Source organism: Capra hircus, chromosome 15 (genome assembly GCF_001704415.2).
Source record: "Capra hircus breed San Clemente chromosome 15, ASM170441v1, whole genome shotgun sequence".
In the NCBI taxonomy this organism is placed as follows: domain Eukaryota; kingdom Metazoa; phylum Chordata; class Mammalia; order Artiodactyla; family Bovidae; genus Capra; species Capra hircus.
The window spans coordinates 50,666,314-50,685,135 of record NC_030822.1 but is presented as its reverse complement, the minus strand read 5'-3'; the positions used below and the strand labels follow the sequence as shown (position 1 = coordinate 50,685,135).

At 38.5% G+C, this 18,822-nt stretch overlaps 1 protein-coding gene across 3 annotated transcripts in view; it reads left to right on the top strand.

Moving 5' to 3' along the window:
- Positions 1-18,822, top strand: part of TBCEL (tubulin folding cofactor E like) — a 72,390-nt gene that overhangs the window by 26,794 nt on the left and 26,774 nt on the right. For all 3 annotated transcript variants that reach the window (XM_018059642.1, XM_018059643.1, XM_005689558.3), the window contains exons 4-7: positions 3,119-3,300; positions 4,599-4,855; positions 7,541-7,667; positions 9,113-9,229. In XM_018059642.1, coding sequence (XP_017915131.1) covers positions 3,119-3,300; positions 4,599-4,855; positions 7,541-7,667; positions 9,113-9,229 — 683 coding nt within the window. The remainder of the gene's footprint in view (positions 1-3,118; positions 3,301-4,598; positions 4,856-7,540; positions 7,668-9,112; positions 9,230-18,822) is intronic.

Below are 18,822 nucleotides of genomic sequence, written 5' to 3'. Positions count from 1 at the left end.
AGGAGCCTGGTGGGCTACAGTCCATGGAGCCTCAAAGCGTTGGACAGCACTGAGCTCACAGCTGCGACGACACTCGCAGCCATAAGTTTATTTGCACTGTATTGGTGCTCAGTTTGTGTATCCCTATAAGTGCCTTGTAGTCTGATTTCAGGCAGTTTTCCAGTGAATGTTTGCTCCTACACTCCAAGTTTCCATTTTCCAATTTATTTTTGTTTTCATCTTTCCTTTATATTTTGTCCTTCCCCTTAACTGTAGTTCATCCCAGTCTTTTAGAATATATGTCAGAACACAGAGATATGGGAGAAGTACTGACAGTGGAAGAATATTGATTTTTTTAGAATTGATTAAACTCTCTGCCAAGCTACAGAAGGCCTCATAGGTCACAGTTTTAAGATACTACATTCCAACCCATTGCAACACATGTATTTGATTACCAAAAAGATCATTTGTCCCTGGCCATTAACTAAGTTTATTTCAGCCAGTATTTGATATAGCAGTATGGAACAGAATAATCTAGTTTGTCCTTTCAGTGTTTTTGAATGGTCATTAATGTTATAAGTAGCTTCTTTTATACTTTAAACAACTGGCTGCTATCTATTCAGAGGCTAATATAAATAGGAGTGAGAAGTGTAATACTTGGGAGAGAGGCAAAGATTTGTCTCCAGCCCTTCTAAAACTGGGAATCTGTATGTATAAAAAAGGAGATGCATTTTTTAGCTTTTGATTTGAATATTTGGCTAAGTAGATTTTTGTCTGACCTTTCCCAAAGTATCTCTTTTATCCTCCTCTCCTTATCAAAACCATTTTATAAAGGAAATTGAACTAAGCAGCTTAGAGGAGGGAGGAAGCCCCCACTCGGGTGAAGTAGAGAATAGCTTAGGTATAAATTACAGATTGTTATCTTACAACCCTTTCCCATTTTTCTTAAAACCTTAGTTTCTTCCTTTTCAAAAGTAGAGGGTCCCCTGTTAAGTGGAGACCGAAGAGGTGGTCTGAGTTCATCTCCATGTTCTGCATATGAGTATCCTGAACTCATTTCAGATCGATGGGTCCTGTTTTCTAGCTTTAGAATTTAAAAAAGAGAAGCCTGAGATACTCACTGAATATCAGCCTTTACTATTAAGACATTTTTCTGCCATGAATAAACCTACCTGCGTAATGACTATAATATTTTCCAGAATATTGTTAATCTAAGGTGACCCAAAATCCTTTAAAATTTTAATCTTTTAAAAAAAGATACTTATTTCTAACATGTATTATTTTCCAAATAATATTTGGATTATTCAGTTGTAGTCCAGTGTTACATTTTTTAGCATATTCTAGGGCTGAGTCATTATTTTTTTAATTAATTAATTATTTGGAGGATAATTACTTTACAGTATTGTAATGGCCTTTGCCATATAACAACATGAAATGGCCATAGACATACATGTGTCCCCTCCCTTCTGAACCTTCCTCCCACGTCCACCCCATCCCTCCTGGTTTTCACAGAGCAAAGGAGACACAGACATAAAGAACAGACTTTTGGACACAGTGGGAGAAGGAAAGAGTGGGATGATTTGAGAGAATAGCACTGAAATGTATACGTTACCATGTGTAAAATAGATAGCCAGTGGGTGATGTATGATGAGTCATTATTTCAAATCTTTATTCTCATTAGATAGAAGTGCAGATGCCAACTATGAAGAGGATCACATCAGGTATCTGCTAGCCTTGGAAATTCTTTCAGAAATTGCTTCAAAAACTCTGAGAGTATCCATTTGGAGGAAGTTTTCTTCTTTATTATAAAAATAAAATATGAAGGGTGGTGGTTAGCAAAGGGTGTATGCTTTGTTTAGTTAACTGGGGTTGTACTAAAATTAGAACTTATCCTTCATGCTATAGTCGGAGCCAGTTCCTTTTCATCTTTTTTTTTTTTTTTTTTGGTCCTTAAAGCATAGCTAGTCATCATCTTCTGTGTGAAAGGCCTTTGTATCATTGGTATCCGGGTGGTAGACTGCAGTAAAGGATGGGTCCACGTGTGGACTTTTCAGCTGTGTTGTGGCCACTCACTAAACTCCGAATCTTAGGCATGTATCACCCAAATGCTTGGTACCATTTGATCACAAAAGAGAGCAAACAGGAGAATATATGCCAACTGGTATGAATCGCTTGCATTTTAAACTGAAGCCTAATGTGCTGTGCTTAGTCACTCAGTTGTGTCCGACTCATTGCAATCCCATGGACTGCAGCCTGCCAGGCTCCTCTGTCCACGGGGATTCTCCAGGCAAGAATACTGGAGTGGGTAGACAGCCCTTCTCCAGGGGAACTTCCCAACCCAGGAATCAAACCCAGGGTCTCCTGCATTGCAGTGGATTCTCTACCACCTGAGCTGCTCAGGAAAAAACCTAGTACAGTGCATAGTGAATAGTTAAGGTCAGTAATCAATGAAGCTCATTTCCTTTTTTTTTCTTTCTTGTGTACCAAGTTACTCGCTAAATCATGTTTGATGATCATGATCATGTTTTGATCATGTTTTCTCTTTTGTTGATGATCATGTTTTCTCTTTTGTAATGTAGTCACAGATGCTTTTCATTTTTGAGTAAATATATTTTAAAGTTGGTGCATCTTTGGACCAAGCTGAAAGTGTTTTCTAAATGATTATGTAATTAATTTTGAATACCTGAATTGTTACCATGTGATCTTCAGTAAACCTTTAATTAGCCTTAATACTGTGCTGAGGATGGAAGGAAGGAATATTCAAAGAGAATTACTTGTACATGACCCAATCTCAGCTCTTTAGAAAATGTCATCTAAATGATCTTTTCTCCAAAATATATAGCGATATCAAAGAGAAGATTATACAGAGCAGAATCAAAAACTTTGCCAAAGGCAACATAGAAAATTTTTCTTTTATACCATTAATTTTCAGTGATGCTAGAGAAAGGAATTAAATCATTTGCCATGATTTGTTGAAATTATTTATGCTTCTCTGTGCATACCATCTCTAAATAGGACTTCACAGTATAAGTGGCATTTTGCCTGGAGACCCACTCACTTAGGTTTTCTTGACTATGATTGCTGTTTAAAAGCTCTTAGTACTGCCTAATGTGCTTTTCTTTTTTTTTTTCCTCTGTAGGTCAGTAAAATTGTGTCAAATGTTCCCCAGTTGGAGTTTCTAAACCTGAGTTCCAACCCTCTGAATTTGTCAGTTTTAGAAAGAACATGTGCTGGGTCCTTCTCTGGGGTTCGAAAACTTGTCCTCAACAACAGCAAAGCTTCTTGGGAGACAGTCCACACGATACTGCAGGAGTTACCAGAGTAAGCCCAAAGGGCATGATGGAGAGGGAACTATGTTGCCGTCTGTGTTAGTACCTAGAATTACTGCTGGCCTCCCACCTCAGAAATACTAGAACTGCAGATTGAATGGAGAATGAGGTTAGAAAAATGAAGTAATTAAATGAGGGTGTGAGGGTAATCTAGTAGGATTTTCATTGGAATGCTTGTACAGTGTTGAGTAGCACCAAGACATAGGATATGTCATCCTTTGGCTAGAAGATATCCCTGAGAAGCACTTATCATTTCAAAATCAACCCAGCTTTCTCCATTTTAATCTTCTGATTACCTGATTCCAGAATTTTGTCTTAGCCCTTTTCTTTGGGAGGAAAGAATCATAGTATCTCTAAAATATATTAACACTCAGATGATTAAGTAAGTGCCTAGCTGGCATGATGGGAAAATGGACCTCATATTCTTTTCAGTAATTTAAGCAGGAAATTATACTTCTGTTTGTCAGTTTAGAAGTGTTTTGTTATGTTTTGTTTATCTCTATCTTTGTATATGCACATAAATATTCAAAGGAAATAGTTTAAAGAAATATGTGAAGCTGTAGTCTCCTTGATTGTCTAAATATGGAAATTATTAAAGCCTTTCAGAGTCTGATCTCAACTCACTTATTCCATCTTAATTTCTCCCTCTCCCTCTAATGAGATTGGTTTTCTCACTGCATGCAACATTTAGCATAGCATGGAATGAGCTTTAAATCACAGTTCCACTTCCTAATCATATGACCTTTGATAAGCTTATTAATCTCTTGTCTATAAAGTGGGCATAATTATAATTTCAGAAGTGGAAGTATGGTATATAAAGCACCTGCACAGGGCCTGACACAGGGTAGGAATTCAATAAATGATAGCTATTATTTCTGTTTCTAAACACTGTTCATGTTGTTTCTAAAATTTTCTTTTATCTCCTCTCATTTTACCCAACTCTGCCCCTTCTTCAAGGCCACGCATCCTTTCCTGGCTGTTCCAACTACAATTTCAATTCCATTCCTGTATGAAGTGGCATTGCACTTACAGTGCTGCTTCATTTAGCATTTATTTATTTAAGCATACAGTTACTTTAGTACTGGGTTATATCATTTTCTGCTCTTTTATGTATTTTAGGTTTGTCTTCCCAACTATTTTAAACTTCAGAAAGACATCTTTATATTTGTTCTACTATACCTAGCAGAGTCTCATATGTAGTAGATACTTAGTAAATAAGTGACTAAAAATAGGTGCAAAATAGAAACTTGGCTGCTTTAAACAATGAAATATTTCCTTTTTTCTCTGCAGTTTGGAAGAACTCTTCCTGTGCCTTAATGACTATGAAACAGTGTCTTGTCCTTCTATTTGCTGTCATTCTCTTAAGCTACTACATATAACAGACAATAACCTCCAAGATTGGACTGAAATACGCAAGTTAGGAGTTATGTTTCCCTCACTGGATACCCTTGTCCTGGCCAACAACCATTTGAATGCTATCGAGGAGCCTGATGATTCATTGGCCAGGCTGTTTCCTAATCTGCGATCCATCAGCCTCCACAAGTCAGGTGAGGGCCATGCTTGTTCTCATTCTACATGCAAATTGCTCTGCACTTATGCATGAAATACAGTGAAAGTGTATTTCTTTCCATCATAGCTCTGCCTTCTTACGGGATGATTTTACAGAGTGACATGTAGATGCCTAGTGATTAGCTAAATTTAAGGCATTCATTTTCATAAATGCTCTGGTAAATATCAATATTTATCAAGTATTCACTTGGCATAGTGTTCTGTTAGTTATTTATTTTATATATTAAAGGGGCCATGCTATGAAAGAAGTGAAATTGATGAATTGGGTAGTAAAAGGAAGAGTAAAAGAGTACAAAAAGTTCCAAACAAGATGGTTTTGTCTGGATTTAGGTTAAGGAATCCCAGTCCTTTCAAATTCTCACTTATCTTTTCTAGTATTTACATATAATTGATTATCAGTTTGTTGCCATTTGATTCTGCATATAACAGGAATGAATATTTTAGCCTAATTTTAAAAATGAGTAAACTTTATTATTTGAAGTCTTAATATTCACAGCAAAATTGAGCAGAGAGTACATAGAGTTCCCATATACTCCCTGCCCCTACTCATGCAAAACCTCCCCTTCTGTCAATATCCAAGCACCAAAGTGATACATTCATTGTTTACCTACATTGACATCATCCAAAGTGCAGAGTTTACACTCTTGGTGGTGTTCATTGTGTGGGTTTGGACAAATGTATAGTGACACACGTCTACCATTGTCGTATTGTCCATCTTAGTTTACTGCCCTAACTATCCTCTGTTCTCTGCCTGTTCATCCCTTCTGCCTCCCTAATCCCTGGCAACCACTGATGTTTTTGCTGTCTGCATAGTTTTGCCTCTTCCAGAATGTCGCATAGTTGGAATCATACAGTGTGTAGCCTTTTCAGATTGGCTTCTTTAACTGAGTAATTCACTTCTTTCTCTTAGTTTAAATTCCCTCTTGTCTTTTCATGACTTGATAGCTCATTTCATTTTTAGTGGTAAATAATATTCCGTTATCTGGATGTACCACAGTTTATTTATTTACTCGCAAGCTGAAGAATATCTTGGTTTCTTCCACATTTTGGCTTAATTAATAAAGCTGCAAACCTCCATGTGTAGGTTTTTGTGTGGACATGTTTTCAGTTCATTTGGGTGAATAATAAAGCATAGTTGCTAGATCATATGGTAAGAGTATGTGTAGTTTTGTAAGAAGTTACGGAACTCTCTTCTGAAGTGGCTGTACCATTTGCATTGCACCAATAATGAATGAGAGTTCCTGTTGCTCCACATCCTTTGTCAGCATTTGGTTCTGTGAGTGTTTTGGCTTCTGGCCATTCTAACAGGAGTATAGTGGCTCTCATTGTTTTAATTTGCATTTTCCTGATGGCATATGGTGTGGAACATCTTCTCGTATGCTTACTTGCTGTCTGTATTTCTTTGCTGAGATATCTGTTCAGGTTTTCTGCCCATTTTTTAATCAGATTGTTACTTTTCCTATTGTTGAGTTTTAGGAGTTCTTTGTATATTTTGCATAACAATCCATGTGCCTTTAGCAAATATATTCTCCTAGTCTGTGGATTTTCTTCTCATTCTCTTGGCATTGTCTTTCTGCCTTTTGGTTTTTTTTTTTTGTAAGAAACCAACTATATAAAGAAAAATAATTCTGACCTGTAACTGAAAAACCGCACAGGTTATTTCACCATGGAGATTTTAAGGGTGGGAATTAAGTCTTAAAAACAAGTGATTATAAAGCAATTATCCTACAATTGAAATTTTTTAAAAAAACAAGTGATTTGCATAAGGAAACTGTTTATTTCACAACTGACACCACTTGAGCTAACTCCATTCTTCCTCCTAGATAGAATGCTGATCTGAAGAGGACAGCAGTGACCTGGGTTGGTTAGGCACCAGTTTATTGCTCCTCTACCTTTACCCTTGCTGAAGGCTGATAGAAATAGGAAGGGAAGAAAGGGACTGTGTTGTTCTCTGCAGAGGATTTAATTAATGTGTTGTAAAACTGACCAGGAGTATTTTTCCTGCTAGTGCCAAGTACAGACTTGGATGCTACATTTGTTCACAGCCATAGGAAGAGTTTCCTTTTAAGACTGACCAGTCTTAATTTGTTGCCTATTTTCCTGCCCAAGGGGTTCAAGTTTTTTGTGTCTCAATTTGTTTGTTTTAAATTTTGAATGTGTTTTCCCTATCCCCAAGATAGAGATAGTTGAAAGATAATGTTTAGTTTCTGGTTCTGTGGACCCTGCCCATTTTAGTACTTGTTAAGTAAAAATTTAGTCTAGCAGTGTCACTCTTAGATTCTCTGAGTCTGTATTTGATGAAAGAGTTGATCACATCACTTTTAAAATGTTGTAATCATGGCATCCATCCTGCGTATTAAACCACCAGTGGTCCCCTTTACCAGCCTTTTGGGTAGAGAATCAGTAGATAAGTGAATGTTGGGGAGTAAAAGGGGATCCCTTGAACACTGGGGTCATGGAGAAAGGAGCGGCAATAGGGAAGTTTTACGGTGTTTTATTCCACTCTTTCCTTGGATAAAGAAAAATTTCAGGATCTAGAACTAGCTTTTGTGATCATTTTAGCATTTCAGAACTTACTAATGGAAAGAATTTGTTTAGTGACGTTTATCTTCTCATTTGTATGCTTTTCTGGATTTACTTAAACAATATCTTTCTCAAATTAGGTTTGCAGTCCTGGGAAGACATTGACAAACTAAACTCATTCCCTAAACTTGAAGAAGTGAGATTGTTAGGAATCCCTCTTCTGCAGCCGTACACCACTGAGGAGCGAAGGAAGTTGGTCATAGCCAGGTCTGTTGTCCTGATCAGTCTGCTCTCTTTCCTCAGCGCTTTGTTGCTTCATTAAGGGCTTATGCACTATTGGAAGGTGAGAGGAAGTACACTGTGTGTTCATCCATCTCTAGAACAGACTGTGCTTAGAGCTTCTGCAGCTCCAAATTCTAGATGAAAAGAAACGTAATATGAGATGAAAAATGTGAAATACAGTTCATCTGCCAAGACCACTAAGTCTATTCCATTTTTATACTTTTTGATATTTACAATATTTGAAATCTTGTTTGGGTCATGAGGAAAAAGTAAGTATAATTGGGAATCAATTCCTTGTTTTCTCTGTTAACATAGAAGTCATTTACAGTGTAAATCCCTGGAAATTGGGCTGTTTCATTAGTGTAAAACTCAGGAGAGCAGTATCTGTGGTTTTTTCTTCCATTTAGATTGACCTAAACTTGACCACCACCTTGTTACCTTCTTCCTCCAGCCATCCTGCCTTTCATGTCTCAGCCTCTGCCTCCCTCAGATTACTGAAATGTCCCGTGAGGGTTTATTTTTGTATGTATGTATCTTTAACAGCATTAAGGTTTGGCTAAGATGTAAAGGGCCGTGGAGCTTTGCTCTCTTCTCTCGTGTATATACATAGTAGTTTAACAGAGGAACAGTAATCTTGAAGATTCCCTAAAGAAGAGTGATTCTGTAAACTGCTTTGATCTTTCTGACCAGCTAATACCTAGCAGGTCTTTACTGCTTTCCAGCTGTTAACGTACATGTTAATATCCTACTGAGGAAATAAATTTCAGCATATTTTTCTTCTAAGAAGAGTAAGTCTTGCATACCTTGTGCTTTGTTTTCTTTACACAATTCTTTTGTAAATATAATCAGTGAATCCCTGAACCATGTGACCAGATTGTCCTGATGGCTCTGTAGGCCTGTGCTGTTCAGTGTGGCCCCATCAAGCCATGTGTGACTTTGGAACACTTGACATTATGGCTAGTCTGAATTGGAATGTACTGTAAATGAAAAAACTCATACTAGATTTCAAACAAGTTTATATGAACAAAAAGAACGTGAAGTATCTTAGTTACTTATTGTCAATTATAGGTTGAAATATATCCTAGATATATTAGATTAAATATAATGTAGTATTAAAATTAATCTTGTTTGTTTACTTTTTAAAATGTGGATACTAGAGAATTTAAATTACATGTGTGGGTTGCATCATATTTAAGTTTGGACAGTACTGTATAGAATCTTATTTTGAAAGGTGAGGTATGGTTATAAAAGGTCAGTGTTACTTCCAAAAATGCAACTTTAGAGATATTTTTGGTCTATTTATTTTCTGTCACGTTAGTTCATGTAAGTGGTTGTACACAAGCGGAGCTGCATCAAATGCATCCTTTCAAGAGAATAAGACTGGGCCTCAAGACAATCATTTTATTGTATCTTTTGCTTTTTATTTATAGATTGCCATCAGTCTCCAAACTTAATGGCAGCGTTGTTACTGATGGTGAGCGAGAAGACTCCGAGAGATTTTTTATCCGTTACTATGTGGATGTCCCACAGGAAGAAGTGCCATTCAGGTAAAAATCCCTCATCAGCTTAGCAACACTTTAGCAAGTATTAAGGCAACTTAAGAACTATTTCTTTAGAGCAAAATCTACTAACTTGTTATTGGACCCTCTTAGAAGACTTTGGTGATAGGTTTTAAAAATAAAGGAAGAAACACAAAAAGCAAACCTGTTTTATGTTATTCTCCATAGTGTATTTCTTCTAGCCTTGCACTTGTATTAGGAACGTTTGGGTAAGTATTTGGCTGCTTCCAGTAGTTCCCACTCCGTCTTCCATATCATCGATTCCTTTTTGTTCCTTTCCTCCAGGAGCACATTTTCACCCACCCCCAAAACTGGTCTTTTTTTTTTTCACATTGCATCTGCTTTTAATCTCCATTATGTTCTGCAGTTTGGAAAGCTTGGCAAATGTACGTGAGGGTTAGTGCTTATGAGAAAGGGACTAGAGAACAGACTCCTTAAATAGGAAATATGAAAGAAACGAGGATGTTGGGTCGGAAGAGAAATGCTGAGGCCTGAATGTGAAGGGTTAACACATATTATTTGGTGAGAAACTAATATTCTACAAATGTAAAGATAATGTAGCAGATATTATATATGTAAACATAAAGGGAAAAAGACTCCCTAAACAGGTTTATGGGTATTGGAAACTAGAATCAGTTACCCCAAAAGTAATTCTTTTCTTAAAGAGTGTAAGAACAGCATTCAACAGGAGGAGTTTCAGACAACAAGATGCAAGTTAAGACTGAATGTGAGTCAAACCACATTCTGTTCACAAATTTCAGTGATTCTAATTCATTCCTGGCATCTGGCACATAACACTCAGTCATGTCCGACTCTCTGCGACCGCCTGGACTGTAGCCCGCCAGGCTTCTCTGTCCATGGGATTGTCCAGGCAAGAAATCTGGAGTAGGTTGCCATTCCCTTCTCCAGAGAATCATCCTGATGCAGAGATCGAACCTGGGTCTCCTGCATTGCAGGCAGATTCTTTACCATTTGAGCTACAAGAAAGTCCTAATTCATTCCTACTGAACATTTTTTTTCCCCAGAGTTCTCTGTTATTTACAGACTTTAAGAGAGTTTCCATACTGTAAGGCTCAGCCAGGGCTGTGTAAGAGAGTTGTGCTATTAGCAGTAGAATTTTAATGCTTAAATGTTTAAAATGTTAGACAATTAAGTAAGGATTTTGAAGGTAAACTTTTAAAATTAGCTAAGAACAGCTAGTTAGGAAGAAATACGGCTATGCCTTTAGCGCAACCCAGAAATATTAAGTTAAACCATGTAAAAAAATTTTTTAGGTTAAGAAAACTATAATCTGATATCTATAGTTTCATTTGATTCAATCTAATGTTTTAGAAGAAGTAAATATTCTGGCTTTAAGCATACGTTTGTCATGACAGGTCACTTAACTTCCAGTCTGCTGCAGGAAGTAGTGTATATATGGCAGTAAAGTGTTTCTGTCCCTGATGGGGTAATTTTCCTAAAGTGCTTTTGTGCCTCTGTGGTAATCACTATCTCGAGTGCATGTCATAGAAATCATCTTCATCCAGGGGAGGACTTTATTGGAAGGATATTGAGAAACTAAAAGAATTGCTAGATGGTCTAGAGAACCCGGTTTAGACAGGAAGGAAAGCAAGGAGAGCCAAGCTTTCCTCTTACAGTCTTCTTTATAGCTTTCTGTTGGCACAGTGCGCTGGACTTCACCACTGAACACTTGCAGCAGTGTCGTGGACTTTTGATTTCTCCATTAGCATTGAAAATAATTTGCTACTGAACTTTGCTTCATTCCCTAAGTTGAGACCTATGCATCTGACCGATTGATTGGCTGGTTTAAGGCATGTGCCCACACTGTCTCCCCAGAGATAAGAAGTGGGCTTATCTGTTCCATTTTGGCTTCTGCAGTGAGAAGTCATAATCTTGCTTCCCCTAATCTTGGGACTTCTTCCCATGTAGGAGCAATTCAGCAAAAAGAACACTTACTATAGTCTGACACAGAGATTGCTTTAATTAACATCTAGATATATACCTTTTCTCCTAAGTTATGTATTAAACATTTCTTACCTACCCTAATAAATTTCTTATACAAATGAAAACACTTTTCTTTCTCCTTGTAATGAGATAACCTATTCCAATCCTACATAGACTGTGATCAATTAATTACCTACTACCAAAGATTTATGCAGTCAAGCTATTTTAGTTACCACTCTGGCCTTGATGCCTCTTTTTGTTATTATGCCTCTTTTCTCACTCACTAGTAGTAAGTAGTTACAGTTAGTAGTAGCTTGATGCTGCCACCTGGTCTCTTCCTTCCTTCCTGATATTGAAATATTGAAATGGGCAACCAGATTTCAGTGTCTCCCACCAGCATCCCTGGCCTATAAAATGTTTTCCAAGGATGTGTGTGCCCTGCTCATTAATGTATTTTGCAAGGCCTTGGGGAAGGAAGTATCTCTGGGTCTTTGTAGGGTCCGTGGCTGGAGAATGGGTGAAGTGATAGCAGGGTGACCGTAATTTCCTTCATCCCTGTGTCTTGCAGTTTCTGAATTCCTCCTTCCACGTTAGCTCAAAGAATTTGTGACGTTTCAACTTGTTTTAGCATAGACCGCCACCATTGAGTCCAATTTCCAGTCAGCCAGCTTAGAACCACTCTAAGTGATTCGAAACCATTGAAGCTAGCCACTAGGTTTTTTAAAATTCAGAACCTTTGGTAATATACCTACACAAAATCAGCCAGATTTAGAATTGTTTTCTTTCCCCTTGGTTAACACAACTTATTTCTTATATTCCCTATATTCATTTCCCATATGTTTCTCCATATAAATGACCAAAGACTTGTAAATGTTTTGATGTTTTTGTAATTGATCCCACAGACAGTGCTGTGATTTGACTGATGGTGGTGCAGTAGAGTATGTATGTGGAGGGAGGAGGCAAATGGGGAATCAGTTTACACTTGCAAGGTAATTCCCTCAGGCAAGGGGATTTTACTGCCTTTTCAAGCCACAGAGGAACAGTCTTATTGGACCCAGTGAGGATTTAGGGATTCAGGATATTTCCAAGTCCTCCGAGTCCTTCCTTATATATACTTCCATTCTAATATATGCCCTGTGTCTCTCCCTTTAGTGCTTCAACTTTCATAGGATAGTTCCAGTATGGATGCAAAATGACCTATGATTCAGCAACCTAGAGCATAAAATCTTGTATATTTGTTTTTATGGCTACTTCAGCTCTGTTGTAAGAGAGCAAAGATCCTTTATAGGAACTTGACATTAACATTCTCTTTATGTAATATTCTCTATTTTGTACCCTTAGAATAGCAGGTGCTCATAGTCTTGGATTGTTCATTCCCATCATGTGTTTTATTCTTGGCAGCACTCTGTCAGTCTCCTAGAGCATTTCATGTGAACTCAAGTGATAATTAGTTATTTCACCACTCCATGGCAAGGACTTGCAAAATCCCTCCCATGAATATTGTGATATCCACTGGCCTCTACTAGGCCAGAAACCAATCCCAAATCACCTTTAATTACCTGAGGTACTATTGCTGGGGAATCAACTGCCTGGTAGCAGGCCCATAGGGCACAGAACAGAAATCAACTCTGGCCCACTTAAGTAGAACAGGAATTTAGTAAAAGAATAATGAATACTATGTAGGGCTCAGAATTGATAAGATTAGAGAATTAGGCTTGGCAGAGTTGAGGGGAAGGCAGGCACAGCCAAGATTTCTGTAGATCTCACTGTACAAACAGTATCCTGCTTCCACTGGTCACTGGACAGTCATCAGTAAGTTGCTAGACTTCACTGCAGGTATTTTGCAGCCATGCTTTTGAATGTTTGACTCTTCCTTATCTGCTGTGAGTAATCTCTGTCAGTCCTCATGTCCTTGTATTACATCTTAGGATTTAAAATTCCAGCTATAGTTAGACAGATTTATGTCACCTTCCCAGGTTCTAGCTTCCAGGGGAAAAATAGAATATCTACTCTTTAAGAGCTTCTGTAGTGGGATGTGGTTTCTGCCTCTCATCTGTCTTGAGTTTCCCTCAAATCAGAAGGGCATTCTGATGCCAAAGTTGACATATATCCACTGTAGTACACATTCCCTAGTAGTTTTCTTATAAGTCTCCTGGTGGACTGATATTTGAGCCACTATAATATGCCAGGAGCTGTGTTAGCCATTTTAAAAATAATATAATAGCATTCATGCTGATGCAAGATGAAATGGTGAATAACAGAGAGGAATTTATATTAAATGCATTCATTATGAATTGAGTGATGTATAAACAGGGCATTTAGTACTATACTTACCATCTCTTTAATTGTCCTCCAAGTTACACGCGTAATTTCTCCCCAAAACACCAATGAATAGTGAATAGCACAGTTCATAGTTAGTAAAAGGTGAAAGTTTGACTTCCTGGATAATTTAATGTTTCATACAGAATCATACTTGAGCTTTAGTTTCCTGGTAGGATTGAGGTATTTGTTTATTTTGAAGAAAACATTCCTTTTCACTTGACCGTGGATTTTTAAAATCTTGATTTCCCTATAAATTCTGACTTTCCCAGCATCCTTCCCCAGGTTTAGACTCCCCAGTCTTCTCCTCTTATTTTCCTGTCTTGTGTCATTAATCACCAAATACTTCTGCTCAACTTAGACATAAGTAAGAAAAGTTAGCCAAAATGTCTCTTGAGAGCTTGAATAAAAGGCCATTATGATCTGTTCAGGGTCCCTTATGGTAGCAAAGTTATTTTGTGAGTCAGTCAGATTATTCACACACATCTGTTTCCATATGATTAGTCATTTTGGCAACACTTTAAAGGTGATCCAGAAATTTACATATTCTTTTTTTCTATCTCAGAATAAAATACAAGCTCGAGTTACCTGTACCACTTTAGTTTTTATGATGAACAGAATAAAATGTTTAGAGGACTGAAGGGAGACATACTTACTTAGAGTGTTACAGCTCCTTACAGGTGCTCCCTTTCTACTGGTAGGTGGAGCTGGAGGCTTAGCCTCTCCACTGTGTCTGTTTACGGTAACTATGGGCTGACACACACCAAGCAGAGGAGTTGCCCGTGTGTTCCGTATTTATCTATTTTGTAAACGGTAGAAGATGAAACATTTCTGTTGCATGATTCTTGGTCTTTAAGCATCACAGTGTTTGAGCCTCCAGTCACTGGATTTCTCTTTAGAGTCTTCATTTCTGCTGGTCTCTTCACGGCTCGTACGGTGGTGGCACACTATTTCAGAGTCCGTTCAGTGGGTGCTGCCAGTGGCTGAAAAGATGTCCTCACTGGGTGGGTCATATTTCAGTCGTTGGACTCACATTTTACCAGGAGACCTTCTAGGAAATAACTCTAGATTCTAGATGGGTTTCAAAGGGCAGTTTAATTTATTTACTGAATATCTACTATGAACTAAGAGGCACTGAGCCAGAAGCTGCAGATAAGACAAAATAGTAGTATCTATTCTTAAGAAGGTTGCCATCTGGACTAAGCTAGAGATATATTTCCTCTGCTGGAGACTCCTCATGTTCCCAACTTCTAAAAATCCAGTTATCTCAGGATTTCATCTTTGCATCTCTTCTCTTCTGTACTCATCCCATAGGTGCTTTTATCTAGTCCTGTGGCTTTCCACACCTTTTAGTTTCAAATAATTGCCAAATTTATTCAGCTCTGATCTATCTGCCCCTAAATTCCAAACTAATATTTCCAGATATCTACCTGACATCTCTATCTGATGTTTAACCCTAATGTGTCCAAAATCTCACTTTTGGTCCCTTCTTTACCTTTCCTTGGCCCCTCGCCTTCCCTGCTTTATCTGCTGCTGTGCACATGTTCCTCCATCTCTTCATTCTTCCAGTTGCTCAAGATTAAGAGTTGGGCATCATCCCTGATTTCTTTCTCCTATACCCCACAACTAGTCCATTTTGCTTTTTTCAGTTCTGCTTTCAAAAATATATAGAATCTTAATACTTCTTAGCATTGTTTTAGTTCAAGCCTTCCTCATCTCTTACCTTTATTATTATAGTTGCCTTCCAATTGTGTTACCAACTCTAAGCTTGCACTATTTACTGCACAGCAGGCCAATAAATCAAGAGACAAGTTGTTAGGACAAGGAAGAGCGACTTTATTTTGAAGGCCAGAAGACTGAGAAGGTGGTGGATTAACATCTCAAAGAATCATCGTACTTGAGTTAGAATTCAGGCTTCTTTTATATTAAAAGGGGAGGGCATTTGGTTTGTTTTTGCAAACTTCTTGCTGTGGTAATCCTTCTTGCTGTCTGAGTAGGTCGGGTCACTGATGTCCCTGTAAACCTCCAAGGAGAGAAGTGCTATTCTCTATCCTGCTGCTTTTTTTAATCTCATATCTTATCCAATGAAAAGTGTTGCACTTTTAAAGGTCAGAGTCATGACAATGGGCTAACCTGTATAATAGTATAATATAATAACATAATATAATAATATATATAACCTGTATAATAAAGTAAAATATAACAGATCTAATATGGAGTCAGATTTGTTCTTTCCTATTACAGTTGGCCTCCCTATATCCACCCTTGCCCCATATTCTCCACATGCTGTGCTTAGTCTCTCCATCTCTCCATTCTTGGAGATTTATGTCCAACCCTTTGGGACCCCATAAACTGTAGCCCGCCAGGCTCCCTTGTCCATGGGGATTCTCCAGGCAAGAATATTGGAGTGGGTTGCCATGCCCTCCTCTAGGGGACCTTCCCAACTCAGGGTTCGAACCCAGGTCTCCCACATTGCAGGCAGATTATTTACCATCTGAACCACCAGGGAAGCCCAATTCTCATGGCAGCCAGTTTATAAGAACTCAAATACATGGGGGAAAAAATCCTTGCCGTTCATCAAACACACCAAGCACACTCCACCTCAGGCCTTTGCGTTGTTTCCCCTGTTCAGAATGTCCCACATCAGTTGCTGGGCTCTCTCTCTGATACCTCATCAGAGACTCCCTTCCTGACCAAGCTAGCTGAAACAGCACACCTCTGTCTCCTGCCATTCTCTTAACCTACCATTGTTTGTATTTATCAACACCGAACTTAGATTTCTCATGACTGAGTTAATCTGGTGAAGATGAGGGGAGAATATTCCAGACAGAAAGGAGTTTGTGGGAAGTTAAGGCACAGAGGTATGAAATAAGTCTTTAGTTCCAGTATGACTTAATGATAAGAATTAAATGGGAAGTTGTGGCAGATAACACGGGAGGAAGGTAGAAACCAGGGCAGGCCATTTAAGACCTTGGTGTGCCATGCCAGTTCAGTTCAGTTCAGTTCAGTTGCTCAGTTGTGTCCTACTCTTTGTGACCCCATGAATTGCAGCACGCCAGGCCTCCCTGTCCATCACCAACTCCCGGAGTTCACCCAAACTCATGTGCATCGAGTCAGTGACGCCATCCAGCCATCTCATCCTCTGTTGTCCCCTTCTCCTCCTGCCCACAATCCCTCCCAGCATCAGTCTTTTCCAATGAGTCAACTCTTCACATGAGGTGGCCAGAGTATTGGAGTTTTAGCCTCAGAATCAGTCCTTCCAATGAACACCCAGGACTGGTCTCCTTTAGAATGGACTGGTTGGATCTCCTTGTAGTCCAAGGGACTCTCAAGAGTCTTTTCCAACACCACAGTTCAGAAGCATCAATTCTTCGGCCATGCCAGTAGACTAGGACTTTTTCTTGTGGGCCGTGGGAAATCATTGAAAGGCTTCATGTAGGAAAGTTGTATGGGCAGATTTAGGTTTGTGTTTAGAAGGAGAAGCTGAGAGAGACCCAGAGACCTAGTTAATAACTGAGACTTGAGTAAAGGAGGATATGTGCATCAGTGGTCCTTTATTTCTCTTTATAAAGGTACACGTTAGGACTGAATTTCACTGTAGAATTTGAAGCCATTTTTAGAAAATACCTTGTGAAATTCTATGTATTTTCTGGTATTTATAGGTCTGATTTCTCTTGGGGTATAAAAGTACCATATATAGAGAAAAAACTCCACATTTATGAATCTGCCACATGTTACAATGTACCTATTTATTATTTTTTGCCTTTCCATTTATCAGACATCTTTCTACATTGCCTGTATTTATCAGTTTTTCCTTTTTTATGTTTTCTTTATCTCTTAATTTCCCGAGAGACTGAATTTAAGTTACTTATTTCCTTCTTAACTAATACAGAGCTCCCCTGTGTTTAGTTTTAAAGAGAAACAGAAAAAGAAAAACCATGTTAACTTTTCTTTTAGAAATCAGCATATCATGTATCTTTTCGGGGGGGTCCAATGGTTTCTATTTATTTTTAAAGACAGGGAAAGTAAATGCATTGATTTGGGGTGTCTTTTTTTAGACTTTAGAATTTTGTTTTTCATAAAAGGGAGCTGTGAGAGGCATAGCTCCAGTGAGCAGTTATTTGATGGGAAGAAATGCTGCTGTCAGAGACAGAGTGGCAGTGCGAGAAATAAAGTTTTCTTAAAGGCTTTTCTTTTTGCTTTTATCCTCCTTTAGTATCTCACTTTATGTTTGTCCCAAGGAGTCCCTAAACTGTGCCCTGGGAAATCCTTATTTATGATGTCAGGTATTGTAGTAGGCATTCCTCAAATGTTTATTGGATTGTCATTAGTGGTAGCCAGCTTTTTAAAATATGGAGAGCATGTTTTTTCCTGCTTAAGACTAATGGCTTTTCTAAATGGAGCTGATTGTATCTTCATGTTACTGTGAGAGCAGGGCAGCAGGCTGTATTTGGACCCCACCTCAATGAAGGCTTATTTTGCCCTGGGTGCTGGAGAAATCCTAGTGTGCCGTGTCGTTCCCTCATATCCCTTCCAGACAGAGGACCTGCTGTTGTGAGGGAACATTCCTCCGTTAGACAGAGTCTCCTGGGCTTCTCCATACTGCCAGACTCCATCATCCTCTGACAAGGGCCGTGACACAGCACTCCTCACATTCAGCTGCAAGTCTGATGAGAAACAAAAGGGGCTTTCTGCTTGGCGCACCACGGAGAGCCTCTGAAATGTTAGCTCTCCCTGTTGCTTACCGCCTTTGTCATTCCAATTACCTTGGACTTGATTGTGACTTCTTTCCACTTTCCCAGCCTAGCAGAAGATAGGCTGCCTTCGTAATCTTGATTAGAGTTAATATCTGAGAATTTGAAAATAGCTGCAAAGGAAAGAAAGAATGAGAACCAACCCTCCCAAATCATGGTCTTGGGGGAAATTTTCTTTGTTGTCTAAACTTTTTGTTTTGGCCAGGGCATGGGGCCAGTTTTATCTTTTATTGTTTTTGTTTGCTTTGTTAGAATTAAAATAAAATACTGAGAATAATATATAAATACTCATGTTCACATGGTTCAGAACTGATGATTTTTAGTATTTTACTCATTTAATTTTTCACTGAAATAGATAATATTACAGATAAAACTGGAGTACCTTTTTGTCTCTGTTCTTAGTCCTATTTCTTCCTCCAAAAAGTAACCAACCCAATTTTCTAGGCAAGAGTACTGGAGTAGGTTGCCATTTCCTTCTCCAGGGAATCTTCCCGACCCAGGGATGGAACCCAGGTCTCCCGCGTTGTAGACAGATGCTTTACCATCTGAGCTACCAGGGAAGTC